The sequence below is a fragment of the Rhincodon typus genome, chromosome 17 (genome assembly GCF_021869965.1).
Source record: "Rhincodon typus isolate 14 chromosome 17, sRhiTyp1.1, whole genome shotgun sequence".
Classification (NCBI taxonomy): domain Eukaryota; kingdom Metazoa; phylum Chordata; class Chondrichthyes; order Orectolobiformes; family Rhincodontidae; genus Rhincodon; species Rhincodon typus.
The window spans coordinates 12,238,071-12,260,702 of record NC_063348.1 but is presented as its reverse complement, the minus strand read 5'-3'; the positions used below and the strand labels follow the sequence as shown (position 1 = coordinate 12,260,702).

At 38.5% G+C, this 22,632-nt stretch overlaps 1 protein-coding gene across 2 annotated transcripts in view; it reads right to left on the bottom strand.

The window, feature by feature from the left end:
- Positions 1-22,632, bottom strand: part of cat (catalase) — an 81,266-nt gene that overhangs the window by 37,418 nt on the left and 21,216 nt on the right. Inside the window, exons 5-13 of one of the 2 annotated variants that reach the window (XM_048606871.1) lie at positions 21,141-21,245; positions 18,341-18,466; positions 17,626-17,817; positions 16,073-16,225; positions 13,190-13,328; positions 10,843-10,973; positions 8,722-8,829; positions 8,105-8,191; positions 893-3,922 (exon numbers count right to left, since the gene is read on the bottom strand). In XM_048606871.1, the coding sequence (XP_048462828.1) occupies positions 3,869-3,922; positions 8,105-8,191; positions 8,722-8,829; positions 10,843-10,973; positions 13,190-13,328; positions 16,073-16,225; positions 17,626-17,817; positions 18,341-18,466; positions 21,141-21,245 (1,095 nt within the window). In that variant the 3' untranslated portion in view covers positions 893-3,868. Of the gene's footprint in view, positions 1-892; positions 3,923-8,104; positions 8,192-8,721; positions 8,830-10,842; positions 10,974-13,189; positions 13,329-16,072; positions 16,226-17,625; positions 17,818-18,340; positions 18,467-21,140; positions 21,246-22,632 lie in introns of those variants that run through there. The other variant, XM_048606872.1, reaches the window with a different exon arrangement.

Sequence of the window (22,632 nt, the reverse complement as noted above, 5' to 3'; positions counted from 1 at the left end):
GAATTGAACGAAGAACTCCTGACCTGGAGGTAGGACACCACTAGTGTGTCACAAGACCCCAGGTAGGTTGAGATAAATGAATCAATTGCCATCAACTGGTTTAAACATATTTTAAAATTTTAAGGCTTAAAGATAGACTCACTAGAACAATTAAATGCACTTATTACTTGAATCAGCTATTTGCATATTTATTCATAGATGCAAGCATTGATTTCAACAAGTGTAGGAAGATCATGAAGGTGGAATTTTAGTTTCTCATGTGGCACATTTGCAGGTGCAAAAGGCATTCAGTTTTGCACGATGATGTGTGCCTGAATCCTGCTGCCTTTCCATCCTATGGTCAACCAAGATCTTTGTATGAAGTATCAACAGAGGTAGCATTACTCAAGGATTCTTAAATTTATTTTTTGTTCCAAACATTCTGCCAAAATGTCAAACGATACAGTTCTTCCAGAAATTCTACTATTATTTTAAATTTAGTGAAGTTGGTATGAACTAAGATACTCAAAAATCAATGTAAAATTCTGAAGTGAATGTTTCATTTGTCACCGTTTGTTAAAAGTAACACCCTCTTTATGCTCACATTGATTTTCAAGAACAGTACATTAAAAAATTCTCATCTGGAATAATTTTCCATTTATACACAAATGTGGTTGGGGGAGGTGGGGGGAAAAGAGTGGGAGCAGTTTTAAGACCAAACAAAAAGCTATAGCTTCTTTCGTGGATGATTAAAAGTAGTAATTCTAGTTGGTAGACACCACACCTACTGCGAACTGTCATCCATTAGTGTTGTTTCTTTTGCTTACATTATGGTCTCTTGGAAGCTTCCGAACTTAAGCCAGAAGACTGAGGCACGAGCTTCAGGAGAAAATATTTCGAAACAAACACAAAATGCCATTGTTTGGATGCATTTAATCACATTCCTGGAATTTTACTAAGCATTAAAAATCATCTCTATCAAGTTACAAATCATATTTCCAGAGATAAAATCTTCAGTTTTACTGACATTCAAAAAGATATTCAAATTAAAGAATTGGCTTCATCTTCTTTCCTGCATTGGTAGATTATGCTGACTGTTCAGGTTGAATTGGTTGTACAAGTCCCCACTTCTCATTACTACTGATCTCAGATTACATTTGCTTCAATTGTGTTTGGGTTAAATGTCATTAATAAATCAGCAAATAAGCTAATAAGTGCATTTATAACCGGAATGCAAATGCATGTAACTCTTCAGAAAGATTACAGTATGATTAAACTACATGCTGGATGCCAAATTAAATGTTAACTCTGGGCTCAAGATGCAAGGAGTCCATTGTCTAATTTTTAACCCCAGTAACCTCGATCTCAAATGAAAACAACTTAATTAATCTGGAGGAATATTCTATCACAAGTGTTCCAAAATGTATTCATTCTAGAGCAACTTTAAAAGTAAAGGTTCTATATAAACCCAAACATCTTGCGCTTGTTTTAGAACTCTTAATTGAATATAAACTGCATGCCATCATTGCGTAAAACTGATAAAAATAACAGCTAAGAGAAACTGATCTTTTCCTTTGTTTTCAAAAATACAAACCCATGCATGCTTTTTCGGAATTTCAGTGTGACGCTTTCCCTTGTGAATTAACTTTAACACAAGCTAATTTGACCAAAAAGTTTAAACCAGTAGGCATGGATTTCATGGCATTATTTCATCTCCTAAAACAGCAAAAAATGAGTATTCTTCAATTAATAATCTGCCACAATTCGGCATTAATTGCCAAACCATGGCACACATGTTAGGAGGAAGCCCAAATGAATAGGCCACACTATCAACCTTCATCAAAGCCCCTCTAGCAAAGATGCCTCAGAGTCTTCCTGGTTGCAGGACTAGACATGGTTCAGTCTTGGGTGTAAATCTGTATCCTATTAAACTGGGAGCAATACATTAATTCCCCAAAATTCTTCCAGAGGACATGCTGGCTGACATGGTTGTGAAAGAATTTGAAGACTATCTTGAAGCATGAGGGAGTTCTCACCAATATTATGACTAATACTGTAATCCTGAAATAACATTAAAAGACTGTTGAAGCATCTATACCATTCTTGTTTTATGGAACCTTGCTACGTGCAAAACGATTGCCAAATTTCCCTACATTATAACAATGACTATGCTTCAGAAATGCTTAATTGATGGAAATGTGCTTTTAACTGCCATGGAAAGATTCTATATAAATATAAGCCTTTACTGAAACACTAACTTTCCTCCTCGATTACTTTTTAAATAAAAGAAAAAACATATTTTCCCCTTTTGCAAAGCTCTAAAAATTAACTGGATTTTCACAATGACTAAATTGAGCCCCATCAGTTTCATGTTTATTGATACAGACAATGGACTCATTTTAAACTATTTTGACATTACAAATGAAGAGTGCAATACCTGCCAGTTGTTCAGTCACTACTGAGGCAAGCCCTCTAATTCATCATTGGGTAACAGAATAAAAAAAAAAAGGAGAACATGCCACGAGAAAGGGCCTCTGGAAAGGGAAAAGTCAGATCCAAAGGAACAAAAAGGAAAATACGAACTCAGAGGGATGAGCACTTGAATGGGAAATCAAACTTAAATTATATGTCCTCTGACTGCTCAAACAAATATTCTGAAACACAAAGAAAAAGGAATCAAATGAGAATACTTGTCAGGATGGTGCATCTGACACACACAGTCTCAAAAGGCAATAAACCCAGACTTTGAAAACACTCCAAATGAAAGATTCCTTGTGAAAGTGAGCAAACAAACCTGCATTTCTGTAGTACCTTCTACAACCTCAGGCCACCCCAATTGAAGAACTGTTCTATGAAATCACCGTTGTATTCGAAAAAACATGGCAGCCAATTGACAAACAACATGCTCCCCGCAAAGCGATAACAACCAGATATTCAGTTTTTGTTGTTCCGATGTTGGTAAGACACCAGTTCTTTTTCAAAATATTTACATAAAATACTTTATGTGCACCTGAAAGGGGAGACAGATCTTTTGGTTTTGTGTTATATCCAACAGTGCAGTGATTCCTCTGTATTACACTGGAGCACTGGCCTAGATTTCAGTTTGTCTCTGCTATGGGTTTAAACCGATAACCTTCAGATTCAGAGACAAAAGTGCTCTAAAATGAGCCACAGCTGACATCTGTACAACTGGGTGAGGACACATATTTACAACAGCATTTGAAAGTTGTATTAATAGTTTAATTTGAGTTTCTTTATCAAGTCCCTCACTTCCCAGATTAACAAAAATAAAAATTGCCATTGTTTAATACAGCATTCACGTTTTGAGCTAAATTATTAGCCTGGACTTCATTGCAAGAACAAAGGACAGAAGCTTGTGCATTGGGTATTCAAAGCTAAATTTAGCAGAAGCCTTAACTTATGTAACAAGATTAAATGTTAAATGGCATATAGTTAAGTGTGTGGAAAACAATCTTTAAAGTTGCTGCTAAAACTAAGCAGAGGAGGTAGAAAGCCCAATATGAATTCTCAGCCAAACAAATACAATGCCACAGATCCAGCAGGCATTGTGAGAGAGATGCACAGTAACAAAAAAAAAAAAAAGACTCATCTCCAGGATCACAAATCTTGGGAGAAATAACGGATGGAATTTACATACTTAAGTGAGGAAGGAAGAGAGAGGAAAACTTAGGTTTGGTTTTAAATGCAAGCATTAAATCAGACAAGACTTTTTAGCTTTTAAACAAAATATGCAATAAGAAAATTCTTCAGTTACAAAATCTGAAGTTTAGGGATCATTATCAATTATACAATCATAACTAATGTTTGAAGCATAAATGGGTCTGGAAAGTTAGACTGTAGCTGTGACACCACACTTCACGTTAAACCGTCACAGGTTTGACCTCTCAGCAGAAGGATGACGACTGTAGGTTCTGACCATCGTCTGTAAAAGAAGACGCCCAATATTAGCACCCATTCCCGGGGGTTTTTCTATAAAATGCACACCTGCTCACACAAGCTGCATGGGAGAAGACCCAAATTATATTAACCGGCCGAATCTTGAAGTTAAGAATTGAAACACTTAGAACAGCTTGCAAAGCAGAAAATGTTTTCAGAAAGGGTACTAATTTCATACCAAGTATAATTGCTCAGCTTCATTCCATAATCTCCAAATTCTGGCATATTAACTCTGCCTCTGTTGTCCAACATTTAATTTTGGTGGACTCCATTTTCTGTAGGTGAACACTGGGCAGATTGAAGCCCCCAACACAAACTCCTTAGTATGGTCAACAATTATATCTTCATTCCATCGACTGTCATAGTTCAACATTCTTTGGTCGTTCTTCTGTCTTGGATGCAAGTGATTTTGATGCATTTAGGATGTTTTGCCTGTCCACTGCCAGGATTTGTCCTGGCCTAGAGAGGAACTTGCAATGGAAGTGAGGATCCAGGGGCCCTGGTCTGCATAGAGACCAATGACCTAAATAAAAGTTGGGAACCACCAGGGCTAAATTTTAAAAAAAAATCAAAACGTCAAAAAGGTAATTCTTGGATTACTATCTCGAGCCACTATCAAATTGACATAGAATAAATAGGATGAGAGAGTCAAATATGTGGCTCAAACATCGACATGGGAGAAATGGGTTTTGATTCAGGGGCACTGGCAGTAGTGTTCTGGGAAACAGGACTATATTGTTGGGACCCGAGCTGTGCTTGTTTGGACAAGTAAAATAGTTGAGATGGTAGAAAAGCTTCAAACTAAATAATTGGAGTAAAGATAACAAGGTGTACAGCTGGATGAACACAGCAGGCCAAGCAGCATCATAGCAGCAGTTCCGACTATCTCTGATACAGTTGGAGTAAAGGACTGAGTTTAGGAAGATGTGATAAATTGAACAGAGAAGACAAGGCAAGACAGTATGATAGCAATAAGGTAGAGCTGACCAGAGTGTGGCAGGAAGGGACAGAGCATATACATTAGAGTGCATTAACAGCATTCGAGGTTACAAAAGTAGCTTTAAAAAAAGCAGAACTAAACACTCCATGTCTGAATGCTGGTATATGCATGCTTTGGAGCCAGAGACCAACACTGTACACAGTATTCCAGGTGTGGTCTCATCAGTGCCTCATAACTGAAGCATAACCTCCCTACTTTCATATTTAATTTCCCTTGCAATAAATTGTAGCATTCTTCTCAAGCTGTATAAGCTTTCCGTATTAATTAATTAGTTAGTTAGTTAGTTAATAAAAGTTTTCACACAGCTAAACTTGGACCTTCTCAGCTTCAAATAACCCTTTCACAATTTTAACCAAATACTTCCGATCTGTAACTTTCAACCTCAGGTATTCCATTTCTTAACAGTCCTAAACTATCTTCAGCAGAAACAATTTGGCACATCTAACCTCTGCCAGGACATCTGTGAACTGAAACCGAAAGGCTTTCCAAGCAATGGATGTTTTTCTTTAGCAACAAAACAACAAATCTGGATCTTTCCAACTGAAAGCAGCCAAATGCTTTCAATATTTACTTTGTCCACTCAAAGACCCCCCGATGCAAACAGATTCCCATTAGCACTCTAGGAATTATTTTTCCATACTGGTTTCTTCATCACAGTTCCAGAAATACTGACAAGTTAATCACCAAAGTCCTTTGCATACTCAGGCCAAAACCCACATACCACCAATTCAAAATCTAATTTCTGAAATAAATAAATAATATTAAAGTATATATTTATCTGTAATCTCACACTTTGCACGTTACCAACTGGACTAGTGACTGTATCCTCCCGATCACACTGTAACATCCTAAACATTGGTACCAAGTTAAAAAATGAATCCTCATGGATTCTTGCTCTTTTCTGCAGAGAACAGAGTCAAACTCCTCACTGTACTGCAACCTACTATCTATATATTACGTTTTAATTCCTTGCATTTAAATAGCTTCCTATACCATACTGCCATGGTCAGTTAGGCCATCCGCCCCACAGTCTTCTCATTCAAACAAGCTGAAAGAACTGCAAACCAATTTGACAACTGCACATATTTAGACTCCTGCACTCACACCCGTGTCCCCTTACCTACCAGACTCTCAGTCACACCTTCCTTCCCTTGATCAAATCAGAAGATACATCAAAAATATTGAGAACAGTTTTGATCCCCTTATCTAAGGATAAATGCACTGGAGATTCACTAGGGGTTGATCCTGGGAATGGAAGGATCTTGTTACATGGAAAGGTTGAGTAGGTCAAGCTTGTTCTCACTGGGGTTTAGAATGAGAAGCAACCTTATTGAAACATACAAGATTCTTAGGGTCTGGACGGGGTAAATGCGGACAGGGTGCTTCCACTTGTGGGAGAGTCTGGGATCAGAGGGCATAACCTCAAATTAAGGTGTCACCCATTTAAAACAAACAAGGAGGAATATCTCCTAAGGGAGCAGTGAATTGTCAGGGCTGGTTCATTATATATATTCAAAACGGAGATACACAGATTTTTAATTGGTAAGGCAATCAACGGTAATGGGGGAAAAGCAGAAAAGTGGAGTTAAGGATTAACAGATCAGCTATGATCCCATTGAATGGTACAGCAGACTCAACGGCTGTCTCCTACATCTTATGGGCCCTATCCTAAGGGGCATGAATCAGTGCTCCCTCAAGCTGTGAGGCTGTCACTCCAAGGTGACCGCATGCTACCCTTTCACTTTGCATAAATGTTACTAACTACAAGCTCTTGTTAATAAAATCATTGAAGTTTTTTTCCCATAGATTTTCCCTCCACTAAAAATAACTCCAGCATTTCCCTTGGCATCCACGTTGACAAAATTCACTGCCTAGTGATGCATTAGGCTACACAGAGAAGGAAATCCAGGGTGCAGTGGAGGCTTCCAAATAATTACATAAACACACCTGACAATTTGGGGAATGTGATCTTCCACTCTCACCTATCAAGACCATGTGTGACTCTAATTCCACAATTTGCAGGCAAAATGATTATTCATTCAAATAAGAATGGACAAGGAATTATAATATTGAACTGCCTTGCAATTTTCATTCCCATCTCAAAAACAAGCCTTTAAAAAATCTGGTCTCCATACCACACAGCTGCTTGAGCCTGAAGATATAGTAAAATTTAAATACTATCCCAGTGAATATCTGAGGTGGAAAACTAGGCAGAGAGGTAAAGGAGGTAAACTGTTGAGAGGGAAAGGGATGAAGTGTCTGCAAGTTACTCAAGGTGCTATTTCCACTGGATGTTGAACATTTCACACAACAAGAATCTATATTAGAATACTCAAAATGGAATCAAGGAAAAGATTGCTGATGTAGCTGAAAGAAATTTTCCCAGACAGCTTGAAGTAAGGATATGAAGGCGGCATTTGGTACACTAGCTGTTATTGGTCAGTGCATTGAGTATAGGGGCTGGGGGGTCATGCTGAAGCTGTACAGCACAGTGGTTAGACCACTTTTGGAACAGCGCATTCACTTCTGGTCTCCATGCTATAGGAAAGACATTGTGAAATTTGAAAGGGTTCAGAAAAGATTTACAAGGACGTTGCCAGAGTTGGAGGGTTTGAGCTATAGGGAGAGGCTGAATAGGCTGGGGCTATTTTCCCTGGAGCATCAGAGGAGGAGGGATAATTTTATAGAAGTTTATAAAACCATGAGGAGCATGGATAGGCTGAATAGTCAAGGTCTTTTCCCTAGAATAGAGGAGTCCAAAACTAGAGGGTATAGGTTTAAGGTGAGGGGGCTAAGAATTAAAAGGGAGCTGGGTGCAACTTTTCACAGAGGCTGGTCCATACGGAAATGAGCTGCCAGAGGAGGCAGTGGAGGCTGTTACAATTACAACATTTAAAAGGCATCTGATGGGTATAAGAATAGGAAGGATTTGGAGGAATGTGGGCCACATGCTGGCAAATGGGACTAGATTAATGTAAGCTATCTGGTTGGCATGTTTCCGTGCTGTACACCCGCATGACTCTAAATTCTAATCCTATAGTCATAAGGAAATCACATAGTTCAGGAAAAGACCAAGAACAGCTTATCAAATAGAAAAATAAGGTGAAAGAGATACACAAGTAGAACAAAATTGAAAGCTGCCTAAAAAGATTAAAGTAGATCGAGTACCTTCTGAGGACATTTAGCATTGTGCTGCTCCAGCAATGCGCGAACTTGAGCGGCATAGTCAGGATGAACTTTGTTTAACAGACACACCTAGAAAGACAATGACTACAATCATGAATACACTTTTGCGCTTGAACAGCAGCATTTTACATAATAACAGCCTTCCTCACAATACATTTCTGAATTTCTTTGTGGCACAGATCTTTCCTGGAGAGGTCAGACTACGTACCAAAATTCAACACAGGCAAAAGTGCAAGTCTTTCTTTCTGGTAGACCTGGGCTCTTGGTGACTCTTTCTATAAACCACCCTTTTACGTGAAGAAGCAACAGATTTCAACAAGGTTTGCCCAACAATGAAATATCGAGTTCAGTAAGTCACTATGCAGGACTCAAAATACATGGGATCGTGTGAATTTGTCCTTAAAAGCCAGCAAAATACTTGGAAAATTAAATCACTGGGCAGTTACAGAAAAGTCACCTCCTGAAGGGATTCTTGGGAACTGTTGCTCCTATCAGAGGCCAACTGGTTTTATGACATTTATAAAATTTGATGAGGTGTCAGTTTTCTTTTCTGTAACAACCAAGAGAAGCTAAACTTATCCAAATAATGTTCAACTCACCATTCTGTTCTGAATGAAAAGCTGAGCATCCTTGAGATGGGCTGCTATGTTCTCACAGAGTCTTCGACGCTCATCTGCATTCAGCACTTGCAGATAAAATGTAGTTACCTAGTCCGGACAGAAATCTCATGAAAATTCAAAAGCTGTGCAAATAGTGCTTGTAGGAGCTCATCCGAATACAAATACCAACAACGTGGCAGCATAAAACAATCAGAATTTTAAATTTTGCAGCAGTCAAATGGGCTAATGGACAATATTTTAAAATAGCTGGTATAGCAATGATAGGGTGAATGGCACCTTCAGTGCTATAGGATTCCATGATTCCATCGCACTATACAAATGGCATCAAGTATCATCAACTGGGAAAGATATAGTTTTTAAACCTTGGACTTTGCCAATCACAATGAGCGCTCAGGTCTTATCTCAGTAATATTGGGACAAGTGAAAAATCCCTCCTCCTAGGAAAGCAAATTGTAAGAATGTTAACAAAACAGGTAGTAACGTGGTGGACAAATGAGTGCTGCACTTCTGGAAGATTTTGCACTGAACCTTTAAGCTTGTTAAAACATTTATTGATAATAACTGAGGATTTTGATCTAGCTTACGTACTAATGCAACCACTGAGCTAACGCTTAACTGGCATAACATGTATCTTAACTCTGACATCTGGATCAGTCAGGGTTATGACTGCCTGATAAATGCTATTACCTAAATTAATACAAAAGGTTGATGACCAACTGAAACTCCATAAAACTGTTGAATATCGTAAATGCACACTTTGACGGTTGTTAATTTCCTGGTAGATATCAATACTCAAGTAAACTACAATTGTTAAAATAGTGATGAGAGCCCTCGGCCAGTTTCTCAACATCACCAAGGTTCACAGAATCCCTACAGTGTGGAAACAGGCCATTCGGCCCAACAAGTCCACAGTGCCCCTTCGAAGAGCATCCCACCCAGACCCATTCCCCTACCCTTACATTTCCCATGTCTAACCCACCTCACCTAAACATCCCTGGATACGATAGGCAATTTAGCATGGCCAATCCACCTACCATGCACATTTTTGGACTGTGGGAGGAAACCAGAGCACCCAGAGGAAGCCCACGCAGATATGGGGAGAATGTGCAAACTCCACACAGACAGTCACCCAAGGCTGGAATCAAACCCGGGTCCCTGGCACTGTGAGGCAACAGTGCTAACCACTGAGCCGCCAGTTCAGCTACAGAAACATCAAAATTGTTTCCGACAGCACTGTGTCACATTTAAGCATTAGTGCAAATCATTGAATATCAGTTAATGCTTACTATAACATGTCATTTCCACTTCCCACACTAGAAATCCTTATCAAAGACTATATTGTCATTGTGAAATAAGGGTCTGTTTTGTGCTATACACACACATATAAAAGGTATGTGCTGAAACTTTTATAAATTATGGGTATCCTTTTGACCTATTCTGGGTTGGATCGTACCTAAGTCCTAAGAGATAAATAAATAATAAGGTGACTTACAATTCAGCCAGGTCCCATGTGACTGCATCTCCTCATTTAGTTATAATATCCTCGTGGAAAACCCATGACATAATACCAATGTACAGATAAACATGGTGAGCACAGCTTGTGCTCTGGTTTAAATGAAGCACTGTTCTAAACTACCATTTGCTTTCTCTTTGCTTAAGGTTATAGCTACAGATCGTAACTGTGTTTTGTTACAGTCCATCCCTCTCCCTATCTCTACTTTTACCTCTACTTGTGAAATTGTATACCAGGTACAATTTGGCAGTAGTGGAGAAGTATGAATCTTATTTAAACACTGCAAGTCATTTAAGTTAGCTAAAAGCTGTATTGCTCAGTTTCCCATTGTGAGGTTATGGCTGGTTGCTTTGCAATTTACAAAAGCAGCACGTAGCAAATGACCCAGCATCATATAGAAACAATCCTAACCTCACGTACACTCAGAACCTTAGAACACTAGGAAACGATCAACAAAAAGGGTTAGTGAGCATGATGTGCATTTTTTGCTGTGTGAAGGTGAGGAGTGGCAGGGGTGGGGTAGATGACAACCAGAGAAGGAGAAAGAAAAACAGAATTTTCATGCAGTGAAGTTCTACTACACTTACCTGAGAGTAATCATCATCATTGGCACTGTTGTACCGAGCAACATCCTTCATTATAGCCAAAGAGTGCTCCACGGCTAGAGGCTGAGTTTCAGGGCCACTAAAACTATTTGGATAATAGTTTGGTGCACCACCTACATCAGAGGAAAAAGAAATCCGGTTTTATTTTTACAATACGATTACTTTCTTTAGGAGAGGACATGAGCGAGGGCAGTGATGCTCCACTTGTCAGCTAACTCGTTGCCACTGCCAATCCAAATTTTCCCATGAAAAGTCTACATGCACCAAGTGGCATCGGTGTTAATTGTCAGTTTCAGGAGAGGATACATTGTCTGGATTATAAGAAGCCTTTAATTTGTCCATTTAGCACAGCTTTAGAATGATTCAAGTACGATAAGTCAAAAGAATGATTTTAGATAATAAAGTGACAGTACACGTTGCTGTGCCGGCAATTCTCCAAAACATAACAGTACCTCAGGGAATTTCCCTGCAATTTATCTTCACATTCATGAGGCAAGCAATTCAAGTCTCTCTTAGCAGAAACAAAATAGCAGGTCAGCTGTTTTACTTAATAATAGGTCATGAAAACTAACAGAAGTTGAAGTATTTATGTTCAGTGTGACTGAAATCATGCAAGGAAAAACTAGTTTTCCTGCAAGTCCACGAGTGATGTTTTGCCACCCTTATCACACAATAGATCTTACCATATAATGAGACCTTGTTCTTTGGACTCCAGGCTCTATCCAGTGATAATGGGATTTACAATTGAAAAATAAACAACTAAACCGATATACAAGAGTTCAGACAGTTTAGTTGCATGCTGTTGAAAGCTATACCTCAACCAGTTGCCTCCACAACCTTATATGGAATTCGAATTACACAGATGCCTCCAGGGCATTAGTGACCTTCCATTGCTGCCTAGTAAAAGGCAAAAATGAGCTCAAAAATTTGTTTAATTTTCATGTGAAGTTCAGCAGGATTGCATTGATCTGTTGGTCACATGGGATTAAACGGCAATTGTTATGAAAACAGTACGATATGTCCTTGCTTTTACACTGAATAGATGTGCTTTGTTTGAAAGAAATAAATTTAGAGCAATTCTCACTGGCGCCTAATTAACGACAATGACATTTTGAAAGCCCAATTTGATCAATTTTTAAACCTTGGAGAATACACGAGGCCTGCTAAGATTTAAATCAGAGACAATTTGATGAAAGTTATGAGAATGTGGTCAGCACTGGGAAAATTTTAACTGAGTAAAGATTGTATCAACTGCGATGTTTACTTTGGCACAGAACAGGCTACGTGGAGATTTAACTGAGACGTATTAAATTGTGAGAGCTCTGAATGAGTGTGGTTGGAAATGGTCCTATTTTCTTTAGCATACACGTCGATAATTAGGGACCACAAACTAAAATAAATTGGTGCAAGGGTTAGAGGGGATTGTATGATCATTTTCTTTCACCCCGAGAGAGACAGGGATCTGTGAGTCATAGTCTGCAAGAGTGTGATAGAGACAAAACCTTTCGCTGAACTCTGAAGTTATATTCAAACGCTTTTAGAGTAATACCTGTAGGATTACGGGACAGAATCTGAAAGCGGAGTTTAATGGGGTTTTTTGACTGCAGAGACATTATGGGCGAAGTAACTTCCCTTCTGTGCTGTGAATTCCTCCACTGCTAAAAATATTTCTCCTATTTTGCTGGACCCTATTCTTCCACTTCATAGTATTCTACATCCACATAGGGTTCTTAGCATAACAGGGCGCATGAACATCAATTCAATTCACGTGCTGTTTGCTCTCCAGCAGCCAAGACAGTGGCAACCGTGAGGAGCTGCAGGACAACAACACTTCCACACTCACCATCACTGCAGTGACTCACACCTGCTACGTATTCAAAAATGAAAAGTCTTGTGGCCTTCACACCATTATAATCAAGAAGAGATCACCTGCACACGGGTTGCCAATGGACAGCAAAACCAGGCAACCCAATGATATTTTGCCTTTGGAACAGGAACATGCCTTGAACATGCCTATGACACGGCAGTAAAAATTTGCTACTCACCCACCATGCTCAGAAGCACCAATGATGTTATAGAATCAGTGTAAATTATTGGGTCAACGTTTAAAAATAACAACCAGACTGAGTAGTAACATAGGAATTGAAGTAGGCCCCTCTAGTCTGTTCCACTATTCAACGAACTCATGGCTGAATTGTGGCCTAACTCCATATACCTGCCTTTGGCCCATAATCCCTTTGCTTAACAAAATTTTGTTAATTTTAAATCTGAGATAGACAACTGATCTAGTACAAAAGCTGATCCTACTAAAGGAAGATGGAAAGCTTACCCTGGTTATCAGTTGAGCACATGGGTCCATCTCTCTGGTAGTTAGTTACACGACACTTAAATGGGCAGTTCACAGGAAGCTGAAGGTAGTTAGGACCCAGGCGATGGCGATGAGTATCAGGATATGAAAACAAGCGACCCTAAGAAAGAATTGGGAGAAAAATGACAGTAGCTATACATCTGTTTACACAGACTCTACATTACTAGGGAAAGAATTTATAACTACTTTCTACTGAGAATATCACTTCCAAAAGTTTAAAATCGAAAAATTCTAAAACCGAGAAGACTTTTATTTTAAGCAAAAAGTGATAAAAGCCTCCAAACACAACTGGCCCCAGTTGTATATACAGCCAGCACATACAATTAGATCAGCTGGGGGGATACAACTATAAAGATAGAACATAGAATATTACACTGCAGTACAGGACCTTCGGCCCTCGATGTTGCGCCGACCTGTGAAACCAATCTGAAGCCCATCTAACCTAGATAAGAGATCAGGGAGCAAAATTTGGTTCATTAAAACTGATTTTAACAATCAGTTTAAAGCTTGGCAGTCTAGTTCCTGTCCCCTTCTTTCTGATCATCTCATTTCCTTCTGACAACATAATGCAGGTCCATCATTTTGCTTCCTATTCTGTCCCAATCAGAAAGATCAAAAGAAACTAAACCAATTTTATCCCACACCACAAAGGAACACTTTAGAATGAAGAAGCCAAGAACATTTAGAACAGACATTCAAAAAGGTAGTAAGGTGACAATGTAAATGGAATTGGTATGAATGTTATCAACCTTATTTGCGGTGAATTGATGCATTAACAAACACCTAGAACTACAGAAAGCTGATTAATCCCAAATTTCTCCACAATACATCATATTCCCAATCTCAGTGACACCATGTGGAAAAAGTAATAGTCTCCCAATGCAAATGGAGGGGAAAGGAAAAGACAGTGTTTGCTGCTGTTTCATAGCAGATTGGCCAAAAATAATGGGGCAACATCATGAAAATGTGTAACTGTATCGACATTAATGTTGAAAGTCTTCACAGGTTTGGCACAAAATGCACATTTCAGAAGCTAATATAGAACTGAGTACCCTTGCCATAACAATCAAAAGCAAGGCCCTGGCTCAGAAACAGCTGAAGGAGAAGCAGGAAGTGATTGGAGTAATAGCAAACCCAACATTTAATGTCATATTAGAGAGTGACACTAAACAAAGTAACTAGATAACTTAATTGTACCCAGAGGTCAGAACAGTATAAACTAGAAGATTCACCTTAAACTTGATGTCCTAGCCAAATCTCACAATGAATCGTGTTTTGGTCAGCAAAATATCCAAGTTATGGAGGTAGCGTACAGGAGAGGTACAATGCTGAAACACTGTCCCAAAAGAAAAACTGACAAAAAGCACTTGAGATCTGAAGCAGGTCATTGGGAGAAATGCAAAAAGCCAGCTTCATTCACAGAAAAATATTAGAGCTCATTCTGTCAACTGTTGCTAAATTAGTGCCTGGTGTCAGTGATAAACCAAGTAAGCCAATCAATTCAGATATAGACATCCTACAGGATTATTCAATGTTCTTAAAATTAGAAGCACCCTTTACTTTCAGTTGATAGCTTCCTAGTTACGTTTTGAAGGCATTTTATTAACTTCTGTTTCTTTAATTCTGGAGAGGTTTCTCTGTGGTGAAAGTGATATTATTTATGGAATCTGAGAAAAGATATTACTTGTGCAGTACTTTGAAAATGATGTGGGAATCCATTACTTCTGATTAACTGAGGATCAGAATAAACTTAATTACTTCCATAAACATTACTGTTGCTCTAAGTGGATCCCATTACTGTTTAACAAGTTTGATTAGCAATTGAACTTTATTGCAAAGCTGTTCTGCTGCTGTGCAAAGACAGGGAGGATTACCCAACATGGTCAGCAAATGAAATACACAGAGGTTTGGTTCCAGGAACAATGTGAATATTTACCTAGCTAAAAGCAGTTAGGATTCTAACAGAAACAAAAGCATAACAAGATCATTCAGAGAAAGTGTATTGATAAAAAGAGGAATATAAGGCAAATACACTACTTCAAATGAACAGAAGGCATAATCAGAGCTTGTGAAGGGGAAGTTTAACAATTTATTCAATGTTTAATTCCAATGGGAATACCCTTATTCACTCAATAGACAAGTCCACAGCATGAGGAGAAAAATGCACATTAGGTGCATTTTCAATCACTAATTCAATCTATGCTGAATGATCTCACTCACCTTTCGGTCTTAAGATCTGTGCAGCCCAGCCTAGCATTGTACTTATCAACTTATTTGACTGAGGGCCCAGGGAATAGGCCTGCTGAATAATTTTTCCTCCTGTTTTCAGTATATCCATAACAGGAATGAGACATGTTAGGGAGGGTATTCCTTGCTCACCCTGAGTTAGCCTCAAATCGTTAAAGAGTTGATCGCATAATCTAGAACTAGAGATGCATACAGTCCAGAATAGGAAGGAAATCCCCTCAGGACCTTTATGACGAACCACCAAAACCCAGTGATTTTTAACTGTAATTTCTTTGCAGGCATCATGTTGTCAGAATGATCTGAGCTCTGGGTATCTAGCTCAGGAACATAACAGCATAACTGTGGCAGATAAAACACAGGTCTTGATTGTAACCATGAACAGAGTAAAAAAATGCTGATGGAGCAACCTAGGTTGCTCCCACTTGCTTCTGAATAGTCAGTTTCAAAATAGTGGAACTGCATTGTAGTACTGCATCAAGACAAAAAAAATCTCTGGACTGGGAAAGAAGATAACAGAGGAAGTTAATTTTAACATTAAATGGAGTTGCACCCTCTCTATAATTAACATTTTTAATAAGCCCACATATTTAACCATACCTGCAGCATCTTATCAGGGCTAGGTTCAATGCCCGGTGGCATGTTGCTGGGATCAAAAGCTATCTGTTCTACATCTGTAAAATAATTGACTGGGTTCTTGTTGAGGACCAACTGTCCCACAGGGATTAGTGGGAACTCCTTGTGAGGCCAAACCTGGGAAGAAACAGAAAGATACTTGCAACTAAAAAGGGAAAAAAACAAACTTTTTTTTGCATAGAAGACAACCGTTCATCTTGCCAACCATGTCGAACCTCTCATCGGCTTCTTTTAGTTTAAGAAGCCAGAAATACTGTACTCCATTTCCTTTATTAAAGCCCAAGGGTTTCCTAGGAGATCATCATTCTAGGTTACTGGTTTATCAAATCCATTGTCCTTTTGCTGAACAAAAAAAAGTTAGTTCACTTATATCTTAACATTCTTAACATTAAGTGAATCCCTTCGATTCCACATACTCAGAGCTTTCCTTAATCAAAATCCTACTTAACGGCCTCTACTGTGCTCCCTTCCCAACTGCTCAAGTTGGGTAAGTTTTTATCATCAATGCAGCTATTGAAAAACTTTAAAAAAAAAAACAGCCTCAAGGTCAACCTTGGAGACTCTCCAATGATTCAATATCTTTTCTGCAGTATGGAATGCAAAACTGAGCACAATGCTTCAGAGGCAACTTCAACAAAGCTTAAACTAACAACTCAACATCTCTATCACTCAGCTGCATATTTCAACATTAGCTTTGTTCTCTGTTTGGAGATAGTGAAGAAAGCATTACGTGATATCCAGCAGCACCCTACATTTTTCTCCCTTTGCTATGAAGCATATTGCCATTAAATGTGCCAGTCACATTCTTACCTCTTCCATCAATTTTCACACACTAGTGTAGAACTTTTCTCTGCACACTGAAGCAGTCATTAAAACAGAGGAATAAGAGAAACAACTTGTTTATAGAAAATGAGGGACAGCAAACTGAAACAATTTGCTATGCAACATACCTCTATCCAGCTCTATCACCCCATCACTGATGTCTCTGTGTAGGATCTCCGCAAACTGAGGATCTCATGTGTAATAGGTTATGCTTTTTTTAAAAAAAGTGGAAATGCTGCAAGATCAAACTCTGATAGAACATACACCACTTACAGATCTGATTTATGGGCAACGAGAAAAAAATTACCAACTAAATAATCTCTTGGCTGACAAAGTCTGATCCAATTATATTTCCCTTTTGTTTTGTATTGAAAAAGCATTTTAAAAATCAAACAGAATTGCTTTCTTTGTAGGATTAAGGAACTTGCTACAAGTTTATACTTTAGTACAAGTTTCTAATGATCCTCAAATGTTTAAATGGTGTTGTAATTTCAGAAGTTCACAGTAGTTTCATCCTGATGGGGGGTGGTTTAATAGTTTAATATCCAATGTGCCTGGCATTTAGCTTGGGAAATTTAGTCAGCATTGACCACACCCCAATTGTGCTCTTCTACTGAGAAGAGCCCACAGCCTTGACCGCCTTAGGAAACTATTATCTTCAAGTATGCTATAATTTGCAAAATGTTTTAGCTGACCTTAGTGACATCAAAGGGGTTCCACCGATGCACTTGTGCTTCCTGGAAAGTCATTACTTGGATGTAGAGACTCCAGGATGGATAATTTCCAGTTGCAATAGCATTGTAGAGATCACGAATGGAATAGTCAGGGTCATCAGTGGCCAGCTGGCGAGCCTCCTCGACAGTAAGATTTTTGATGCCTTGATTTGTCTGTGAAAAATCATTCATTGTTAAAAATTTTATCATGCACATCTGCCTTAGACTTTGAAATGTTAGGACATCATATTTTGTCTGCCTTCATTTCTCTTAAACACAGTAACTGAGATGATTTAGATATTCAAACTAAAATTAAAACGATTCAGAAAACTATACAGTTTTACCACAATCACTCCCCATTTCTTAGCCAGCTGTGCTGACGTGATGTTATTTCCAGAGAGTAATCTCGAACTAATTCTCAAGATAAATAGAACTACTCCTTCATTAGCCTCTTCCCAAACTAAACTGACATGCTACAGATGCAATGGTGTGGTAAATCCATAGTTTATGCAGTCTTTAGTCTTGGAGAGATTAGCACAAAATCTTACTCAGGTTATCAACACAGCTTCATTATGCTTGTAATTAGAAATCACAGTAGCTAGATCAAAACTCATTCATTAAAAAATTAGCTATGTGAGTCTAAACGCTAACCTCTGCCACCCAAAGTTTAACCACAAGTCAGTACGTTTTACTGTACCTTGAAATGGAATTTGCAATAGACGGCTTCTTTTCTGTCATTTACAAGCTTGAAGGTATGTGACCCATACCCATTCATGTGACGATATCCATCAGGAATTCCACGATCACTATACAGGAAGCTAACCTAGGATCAAGCAGAAAAAAATGCATCCAAAAAAACATCCAATGCACATCATAACAGATGAAGCAGACTCAACAGTGGGTCTCCCATCCACCCTAATAACTGGTAAGGTGCAGTCAGGATACTAGAAACAGATTAAGTAAAAATATTGAAAAAATATCATATTGAACTATTTATCTGTAGAATCCAAGAAAACAGACTGCTCACAATCCAGCTGATATCACAAAGATAACAGCAGTGACAAACCTGAACAAAGTCAAAATCAAAGTGCCAGTTCTGAAAACTGAGAGTTAAGTGCAATAACTGAATCAGATTTAACACATCGGAGCTGCTAATTCTCACGTTCTGCATACCATATGTGCAGTTCTGGAATTCACAGTATAGGAAGGATGAGACTGCACTGGAGAGGGTGCAGAGAAGATTACCGGATGTTGCCTGGCCTGGAGAGATTTAATTATGAAGAGTGATTGGATAGACTGGGGCTGTTTTCCTTGCAGCAGAAGAGAGCTTGGGTGGGGGGTGGCGGGGAGAGAAAGAGAGACATGATTGTGATGTATAAAATTGCGATGGGCACAGACAGGAATAAACACTTACCCAGGAGGCACAGATTTGTCAGGGGGCTTAGTTGGGGATGTGAGAATATATTTCTTCACCCAGAGGATGGTAGGTATTTGGGACTCACTGCCTGTAAGGATGGCAGAGGCAGAAACCCCCGTAACATTTTATAATTATTTAGATGTGCACTTGTAATGCCAGGGCTATGGGCCAAGTGCCAGATGATGGGATTAGACTAGTTAGGTGGTTGTTTTTGACCAGCGCAGAGTCAATGGGCTGAAGGAGCTTTTTCTGTGCAGCAGATGTCTATGACTATGAATATGACTCTCCTGTCAGAGACATTTATTTATACTAAGCCGTTCAGCCTGAAGTTAAATGGAAATAGGCTGTACTTGTATTGGAGAAGAAAGCTGGAAATGGATTCTCCACCCCTTGGCCCCAACAATCCATCTTTACCAGCTTTCCAAGCTAGAAAACTATTTCAAAGATTCTCAATGCTTTGAAAATTTTTCATTTGAATGCTAGTGCTTCAATTAAGCTCAGTGCAAAGTTGAGCAATGTTACATTATCTTTCAATTAGGCACTTTACAGCTTTCCAAACTCATTCAAGATACACAACACAGAATCACTGAGCAGAAACTGATAGCCAAGTTCTGTACCCACGAGGATGGCCTCAACTGTGATCTTGGGTTGAAGTCGCGCTGTATGTAACCCACCATACTGTTCAGTATTTGTAAAATCTTCCTTACTGTTCTGTTTGACACCATTACCTTGATAACTTGTTATTACCTCTTTACCTTAATTACTTTGTACAGTTTGATTACTTGTTACTTTGGTTAGACCATCATGAGACTCTGATACCTATCGTAGTATTCCAGCCATTTGGTTTGTCTCTAGTACTATCTTATTTTTGATCTTTTGTAATATCTCTCTGCCTTAATTAAATCAGTTCATAGGTCATCCCTTCACTTTACTTTACTTGCAGTTTGATACTTCTGACCACCTGCAAAGACTCATTGTTCAGCCCATCAACACCTCACTCACACTTACATGTAGATACTCAATTATCTGGAATTACCTTGCCATTATCTCTCTACCTTTAAATTCTGTGTCTGTGTGCTTCCCTTACTTCACCTGATGAAGGAGCACCCTGTTGGACTATAACTGGGTGTCATGTGACTTCAGAGTTCATGAATTTCAAATTGCAATCCTTTCATCATCTTGTTTTTCCTTCTCTTTGCTGGTTTGTCCTGGTTGTTTGCTTTCAGAGAGCAGCCATTCATACAGTCAGTTATTGCTTTTCTTGTCCTAGTACCATCCCTTTGGCACCTAGATCTTTTGCCATTTAATCTCTCCATCTGTTAAATTAACACAGACCTTCCTTTTTGTTCTTGTATCCTTCCATTTTCCCACCCTTCCATCCTTTCATTTGCTTAAAACCTGTTACGTTTCTAACTTTTTGTAGTTCTGTCAACAAGTCACAGACTTCAAAACAATGACAGTTTTGTTCCCCACAGTGGCTGTCAGATTTGCTGAGTATTTATCAAACTTTGTAGCTTCATTTCAGATTTGCACTATTTTACTTGTCTTCTTTCAAGTTCGTTCAGATCCTTCAGTCCAACTTGTCCACGCTGACCTGACATCATAAAAATCTAGTCCCATATGGCAGCATTTGGTCTCCATCAGTACTTTGAAGATTATTGTTCAATTTTTATACTTTTGCACATTCTCAAAGCATTTTGAAATCGTGTAATCTCAGTTCTTTTTTCTGATTTATGACATGATATCTCTCATTTCCAAAAAAGTTTCTCAACACTCAAAGCAAAGAAAATGGAAAGCAAACTGGAAATTTCATTCTTAAGATACTTCCAAATATTATAAGCCACATACAGACCATCAAAATAAATATGGATTCACAATCTATATAACAAAATGTAAAGAAAATGCTTCGCTCTGAAGTGTCAAACTTTCAGATTTTTCAGCCAAATTTTCAGACGCATTTTAAGTGCCCTCATTGTGCTGATTCGTTTGATCTACCGGTACACAGGTTTTACTACAATTAATACCTGCTCTCAGACAGCTCAATCCTTTTAAAGGGCTGCCCAAGAAGTAAAATTCTCACCTGGTGAAGCGTCTCTGGACGAAGTGAGAAAAAGTCCCAGGTCATGTCTGCATCCTTTAGGTGTGTCTGGGGGTTCCTCTTCTGGGTGTGGATAAATGAAGGAAACTGAAAATAGACAGTGCGAGAAAGAGGAACATGAACATATATACCACTCTGAAAAAGCACCATTTTATCAAACAAAAAACTGTAAAAAATATAAAATTTCAGATTTAACTTTTAGAACTTTTACCATTACAATTATGTTCATATTTATAATGGTATAAACCAACCGAAGTTAGCCAGTCTGATTCCATAATTCAGCCAATAGGTTTTCTGGTATTGCTTTTCATTTGGAATTTTTCTCTCAGTAATGGGTTTTGTCAATTCAAAATAGGGTAACAAAATAAAAGTTACATATTTCACTATAACTCAACTAAATGTGTCCATTATTTGGAACATTCGTTTGCAGAAATGTCTATATCTGAAGGCCTTTGCCTATCCCAGAAATTTGGGCTTGCAGTTAACATGTTTTTCTACAGCTACGATACAGCTTGTAGGTGAATTACATGTTTAAACACACTTTTTTTTCAGGACACAAAAGATGTTCAAGCAGCTGTATTACAAAATATACAATCATTAGTTTCCACCAGGTCTGCCCTACAGAAGGGCTAATTCCAAAAGCTTCAAAGTCAAATTATATATTGCAAAAAAAAACTAAAAGTAAAGCTTCTGATTGCATACCTTTGCGACTCTTCATTTTGAATCCTGTGTATTTTTGAGAGTGCAAGAAAGATAATGTATAAGCAGCAATGAGGGAAAATCATAAATTTCTCATGACAATTGTCAAAATAAAGCAAAGAGGGAAGACTGCAATGAAAGACAAGGACATAGAAGACAGTGAAAAGAGGGGGGGAGGAGGAGGAGGAGGAGATAGAGAAAGCAGCAGAATCAGAGAGGCAAACCCTACAGACCCTCGTGATTTTAAATTTTACTTTCGATGAACATTTTTCCATCGTGCATTTTTGTAATGGAAACTACCAAAGTAAACTAGCCATAGACTAATTTACACCCTCTTCTTACTAGCGACATCACTGCATACGTTGGGATATAATTACTGGTTAATAACCTTAGTTATCTAATTGCCATAATAAATACATATAGGAATCACTCCCCAAAAGCAAACAAAATACTTTAATGATAAATTTCAATAAGTCTTACAACCATCTGCAAGAGAAATCTTCTAACTTCAACAATATACCTTAATGCACCACCTCCCCAGCCCCATACATGTTCCCATCACAGTTGAGCAGTTTTCTGGAGAAAGAGGCACTCCAGTTAGCACCTCCAACTCGCTGAAAATGTTACTGAGGCCCTATGGCATTATCAATTTTATGGAAACTTCAAAATCTTCTTTACACCTCAGAGTACAACGTACAACCCAGATTCTGTAGTTAGTGGAGAACGAATTGAGTCAGCCTTTCATTATGCTAACAAGTGCCCAAAACAGCCTGGC